This window comes from Eimeria tenella, genomic scaffold, assembly GCF_000499545.2.
Source record: "Eimeria tenella Houghton genomic scaffold, Eth_scaff729, whole genome shotgun sequence".
Lineage (NCBI taxonomy): Eukaryota > Apicomplexa > Conoidasida > Eucoccidiorida > Eimeriidae > Eimeria > Eimeria tenella.
In genome coordinates this window covers 1-5,814 of record NW_013545847.1, presented here as the reverse complement: position 1 = coordinate 5,814, position 5,814 = coordinate 1, and the positions used below count along the sequence as shown (strand labels likewise).

Sequence of the window (5,814 nt, the reverse complement as noted above, 5' to 3'; positions counted from 1 at the left end):
ACACCTGAGGTGTACGTACACCTCAGATGCGTTCGGGCAGCTGCAGAGACTTCAGCAGCAGCTCCAAACGCTCTTCTTCTCCATTTGCTTCCGCCCACTCCTCCGCGCGCACTGCTATCTGCAGCAGCAGCAGCAGCAGCAGCGGCACAGCAGCAGCATCACCAGATCAGCAGTAGCAGCGGCACAGCAGCAGCAGCACAGCAGCAGCAGCAGCACAGCAGCAGGAGGCGCGCAGCAGCACCAGCAGCACCAGCAGCGAAAGAGTGCTACTTGACGAGGAGAAGCGTGGAAAGCAGCAGTCTAAAGCTGCTGCTGCATGCATCAAATTAAATAAACAAGACTAAAAACAAAAATAAATAAAAATAAAAACAAATAAAAACAAAATAAGTAAGTACTGACCAGTGCATGTCCCGCGCGGCGCAGGTGTCTGTACTTGAGCTGTACGTACACCTCAGCAGGCCCCTCAAATTCCGCAAAGGTCGAAAAGTCTGCAACAACAGCAAGCGAGTTGCTGCTGCTGCTTCCGCCTTGCTGCTCGTGCTGCAGCACTTCTGCTGCTGCTGCTGCTGCTTCTGCTGCTGCTGCTGCTGCCGCTGCTGAGGGCCACACGAAAAGAGATGCCACGCGGTAGGTGCGCAGACAGGGGAAGTCCTTGAGCTGTACAGACAGCGCAACTCGCCTCAAGCTCGCTTCTTCCACCTCCCCAAAGTCTTCCTGCTGCTGCTGCTGCTGCTGCTGCTCTGGCTGCTGGTGCTGCTGCTGGTGCTGCTGCTCTGGCTGCGGCTGCTGCTTCTGCTGTGGCTTCTGCTGCTGCTGCAGGAGCGCGTCTACACTAAGCAGCAGGCGGTGCCGGACGTCTTCTTGCTGCAGGAACTCTTCAATCTGCGAACGGCAGCAGCAACACTAGCAGCAGCACCAGTAGCAGCAACAATAGCAGCAGCAGCAACAGCAGCAGCAACAGCGGCAGCAGAGCATGACGAGGACCCCCTCACCGACCGCCCTGCACTGCGGCTTCTTCGAGCAGCACCGAGCCGGAGCCATAGCAGCAGCAGCAACAGCAGCAGCAGCAGCAGCAACCCACTTCTTGCAGCAGCACTTTCTCCCTTCCCTCATTTTGTGTCTCCACCGCCTCGCCGCGAAGAGTAGCAGGAAAGGCAGCGAAGTGGCCGAGGCCTTTCTGCTGCAGTAGCTGCAGCACAAGGAGCGCAGCAGCACGGCCGACCTGCTGCAGCATCAGCGGCTGCTGTTGCTGCCGCTGCTCCTGCGGCTGCTGCTGCCGGGTGTACGTACACCTGAAGCACTCACCTCACGAAGCGGCTTCGCCTTGGGGTCTAAACTCAGTTCAAGAGCAATTTGCTGCTGCCGCAGCGGCAGCTCTCCCCACGCATCTCTGCAGCAGCAGCAGCAGCAACAGCAGCAGCAGCACACACATGTAGCCACAGCACAAGCAGCACACACATGGTGCAACAGTACCAGCAGCAGCATACACAAGTAGCAGCAGCAGCAGCATACCCACGTAGCAACAGCAGCAGCAGCAAAGACGTGCAGTGGCGGCAGCAGCAAAGTTGTGCAGCAGCAGCACGCTGATGGAGGCAAAGAAGCGCGCTTACTCAGCGCCTAAATCATCTTGCTGCTGCAGCAGCTCCGTCTGCTGCAGCAGCTCGAGCAGCAGCTGCTGCGACCCCCTGTGCAGCTGCAGCGCCACTGCAGCAAACGCTGCTGTCACTGCGTCCGACAAGGAGCAGCTAAATGCCCTTTTGGTCAGCTGCTTCTCTACTTCCTGCAGCAGCAGCAGCAGCAGCAGCAGCAGCGCGAATGGCAGCACAAGCAGCGGCAGCAAGGACAGCAGCACCAAGACGCAGTTGCAGCTTTGCGGGCAAACAGACCGAACCGTCTGCTGCTGCTGCGGCGCCTGCGGAGTGAGTGTTTCAGGGCCCCTCAGCAGCAGCAGCAGCAGCAGCAGCAGCAGGGGCCGGGTGTACGTACACTGAGGAGCGCAAGGGAGGGCACTGCGCTCGGGTTGGTCTGGAGAGTCGCGAGGGCCAAAAGACAGTCCGTCAGCCGAGAGACTGACAGCAGCGGAGCCACTCCTGCAGCAGCAGCAGCAACAGCAGCAGCAGCAGCTCAGGCAGCAGCAGCGGCCGGAGCAGCAGCAGAAGCAAAAGCCACAAGAGCCTCAGCAACCGCAGCAGCAGCAAGAACAGCAGCAGCAAGGACAGCAGCAGCAAGGACAGAAGCAGCAAGGGCAGCAGCAGCATGAGCAGCAGCAGCAACAGCAGCAGCAGCAACAGCAGCAAGGCGTACGCAGCAGCTGGTAAGAGATCTCCGTAATCGCCGTTGCATTTGTTGAGCCTAAAGTGGCCAGGCTGAGCAGCACAGATGGCAGGGGCAGCAACATTAGCTGCTGCTGCACCATCTCCTCGGGCTGCTGCTGCTGCTGCTGCTGCTGCTGCAGCTCCTCAGGTGCTGTGGGCCCCCCGAACTGCAGCAGGAGCTGCAGCCGCAAGGCGTCAGCAGCAAGATCAGTTAGCAGCAGATGGCGGAAGCCTAAAGAAGACATTCCTATCAGTAGCAGACACAGGTCTTCAGCAGCAAAATAACCTGCTGCTGCTGCTGCTGCTGCTGCGTCGCTCTTTGCTGCAGCTGCTGCTGCAGATGCCTCCGGAGATGGCCCCAGAGCTTCTTGCTGCAGCCGCAGCAACTCGCAGACGCGCTGTACGTACACCTGAAGGAACGCCTGCAGCTCACTTCCCGGCGGCTGCAGCAGCAAATGGCGCTGCTGCTGCTGCTGCTGCTGCTGCTGCGCGCTGCAGCTGCGGGAGAGTGTGGGGTCGCAGCTGCCTGTGGCTGCGGCCAGCAGCAGCGGCAGCTGCGCCAGCTGCTTCGGACTCAGCTGCTGCAGCGGCAGCAGGGGGGCCCCCGCTAAGCCCCTTGGGGGGCCCCCCTTGGGGCCCCCCAAGATGTACAGCAGCCGCTCCAAGACCTCAGGGGGGCAGTGCTGCAGCAGCAAACAGCGCAGCAGCAGCAGCAGCAGCAGCAACAGCAGCAGCAGCAGGTAAGGAGGCAGCAGGGGCTGAGGGGAAGTTGGAGCGAAGTAGAAATTGCAGCTGCAGCAGCAGATGCTGCAGCAACAACCGGCATACAGCAGCAGCAGCAGATAGTGCTGCAGCAGCAAGAAGCGCAGCAGCAGCAGCAACAGCGGCAGCAGCAGGTAAGGAGGCAGCAGCGGCTGAGAGGAATTTGGAGCAAAGTAGAAATTGCAGCAGCAGCAGCAGATGCTGCAGCAGTAACAGACATACAACAGCAGCAGCAGATACAGCAGCAGCGGCAGCAGATACAGCAGCAGCAGCAGATGCAGCAGCAGCAGTACCTGCAGCCGGGCCAGAGACAGCAGCAGCCTGAAGAGCTGGGGAGCATCAAAGCCAATCAATCTGCTGCGTAGCTGCTGCAGCAGCTGCTGAAATCTGCTGTCGCTGAGCAGTACGTGACGCTGCTGCTGCTCTGCTGCTGCTGCTGCTGCTGCTGATAAAAAGGCCACAAACTCATTGGGCAATATGCTGCTGCTGCTGCTGCTGCTGTTGCTGCTGCTGCTGCTAGGGTGGGCAAAGGATGTGTGCTGGCGCTGCAGCAGCCGCTGTGTGCTCTGCAGCACCTCTTCCACTGTGAGTCTTTTCTGCTGCTGCAGCTGCAGCAGCAGCTCCTCCTCGACCCCTCGGAGCCCGCCAGAAGCGCTGCTGCTACTGCTGCTGCTGCTGCTGCTGTTGCTGCGGTGCTGAACCCACACCTGCCATCCTTGGCTTGCTGCTGCTGCTGCTGTTGGTGCATCAGCAGCAAACCCCCGGAGGCCTCGGCGCAGCAGCTGCTGCACGGCGAGACCCCGGAAGGCCATTTGTAGCTGCTGCTGCTGCTGACGTACTTGTTGTTGCTGCTGCAGTTACTGCTGCAGTTATTGTTGTTGCTGCTGTCGTCTTTGCTGCTGACGCTGAAGGCCGCCACGCAAGGCCCTGCTGCTCGCGGGGCCCTGCTGCTCGCGAGGATGTGCAGCAGCTGCGAAACTAGCAGCAGTATCCGCTGCTGCTGCTGCTGTTGCTGCAGCAGTAAACAACAAGGGTTTTGGGCCTTCCTGGGCCTCCAGCTCGTTGTGCGCGTAGCAGGTCAAGCAGTGGCTGCGTAGCTTCGGGGGGCCCCGGGCCCCGGGGCTTCAGCAGCAACAGCAGCTGCTGCAGCTCCTGCTGCAGATTGCTGCTGTTGTACTTTGTCTTTGAGCCAGCTGCTGCTGCTGCTGCTCCAGGTTGCTGCTCCAGCAGTAACAGCAAAATGTATCTGAAGAAGACACGTTTTGGATCCGGTTGAAGACCTGCTGCTGCCCCTAAGCCTAGGGCCTCCGTGCCAGCAGCAGCAGCTGCTGCTGCAGCAGCAGCAGCAGCAGATCCCTCCCAGCCGTTGCATCGCAGCGCGGGGCCGCAGCACCAGCAGCAGCGTCACCACGAGATTTAGGGTCTCTTTAATGAGATTCCTTGGTTATTAGTTGCACAATTTGAGCACTTTGGCTGCAGCAGCAGCAGCAGCAGCAGCAGCTGCGCAGCAGCAGCAACAGTTACCCGCATGCATCGGGGGGTCTCTTTGAGCCGCTCTAAGGCCCTTCCTACTGCCTCCCCGTCTTTGAAATATTTAGTAGACAGCAGCTAAGCCACTTACCGACCGCGTAGCAGCAGCAGCAGCAGCAGCAGACACCCCTGCCCGCCCACCACGGGAACGGCAGCAGCAGCAGCAGCGGGAGCAGCAGCAGCAGTCGCAGCTCAGCGCACGAGGCCGCCGCAGCTCAGCCACGTGCTTCTTTAAAAGTTTTTAACGCACTGCGTTTCTAAGTTAGTCCGGAGAAGAGCAGCAACAGCAGCAGCAGCAGCTGCTGCCGCCAGACCTAGTGCATCGCCAGGAGGAGCGACGCAACTGCAGCACGAGCAGCAGCAGCAGCGGCAGCAAGAGCAGCCTCTTCTGATTGAAATATGGTGGACGTTGACAGCCCGCCGGCGGCGGCTACCCCCGCTGCTGCGGCAGCTGCGCCCGCTGCTGCAGCAGCAGCAGCTGGGGAGGCCGCCGCAGCAGCAGCACCTGCTGCAGAAGCAGCAGCAGCAGCAGCACTAGAGGGGGGAGCAGCAGCAGCAGACAGCGCGTCAGAAAACGCCGAGGGGAGCAGCGCAGCAGCAGAAGGAGACGAGGCGACGGAGGAGGAGGAGGACCCTAGCGAGGAGGGTGCGTCTGCTGCTGTTGCTGCTGCTGCTGCTGCTGCTCTTGCTGCTGTCTTTGCTGCTGCTGCTGTGTCTGTTGCTGCTGAGGCTCTTTCGCGTGTGCCTGCTGCTGTGGCGGCAAATCTTGTGTCTTTGCTGCTGCTGCTGCTTCCGCGCAGAAGAAGAGAGTGACAGTGGCGGGTTTCCCATGCAAGTAAGCTGCTGCTGCTGCCGTTTCTGCTGCTGCTGCTGCCGTTTCTGCTGCTGCTGCTGCTTTCGTTGCTGCTGCTGTTTCTGTGTCTGGCTTTGTTGCTGATGGGGCTGCGTTTGGCTTGACGGCCTCTTTTACAGCAGCAGCACCTTAGATTTTGCCCTTGCTGCTGGCCTAGCGTGTGCTATCTGCTCTGCTGCTGCTGCTGCTGCTGCTGCTGTTGCTGCTGCTGCTGCAGCAGGAAGCAGACTACAGTGAGCGACTGGCTGAGCTGTTGCGGCAAGCTGATGCTTACTCCTCGCAAATCACTGGTGGCTTCGCCCCTGCTCCTGCCGCAAAGAAGGTGAGCAGCAGCAGCAGGTGCTGCAGCAGCAG

General features: G+C 60.3%; 2 protein-coding genes across 2 annotated transcripts; one reads left to right on the top strand and one right to left on the bottom strand.

Moving 5' to 3' along the window:
- Positions 1–22: 22 nt before the first annotated feature.
- On the bottom strand, positions 23–3,889 carry ETH_00028010 (uncharacterized protein; the record flags this gene model as incomplete). The annotated part of the gene is made up of 8 exons (XM_013380578.1): positions 23–118; positions 400–882; positions 1,082–1,189; positions 1,306–1,390; positions 1,611–1,780; positions 1,987–2,090; positions 2,305–2,998; positions 3,371–3,889. 8 exons carry the CDS (start codon positions 3,887–3,889, stop codon positions 23–25), a joined length of 2,259 nt encoding a protein of 752 aa, XP_013236032.1.
- Positions 3,890–5,006: 1,117 nt separating this feature from the next.
- ETH_00028005 (uncharacterized protein) lies at positions 5,007–5,786 on the top strand (the record flags this gene model as incomplete). Its single annotated transcript, XM_013380577.1, has 3 exons — positions 5,007–5,253; positions 5,337–5,442; positions 5,678–5,786. 3 exons carry the CDS (start codon positions 5,007–5,009, stop codon positions 5,784–5,786), a joined length of 462 nt encoding a protein of 153 aa, XP_013236031.1.
- Between the last annotated feature and the right edge of the window lie 28 nt (positions 5,787–5,814).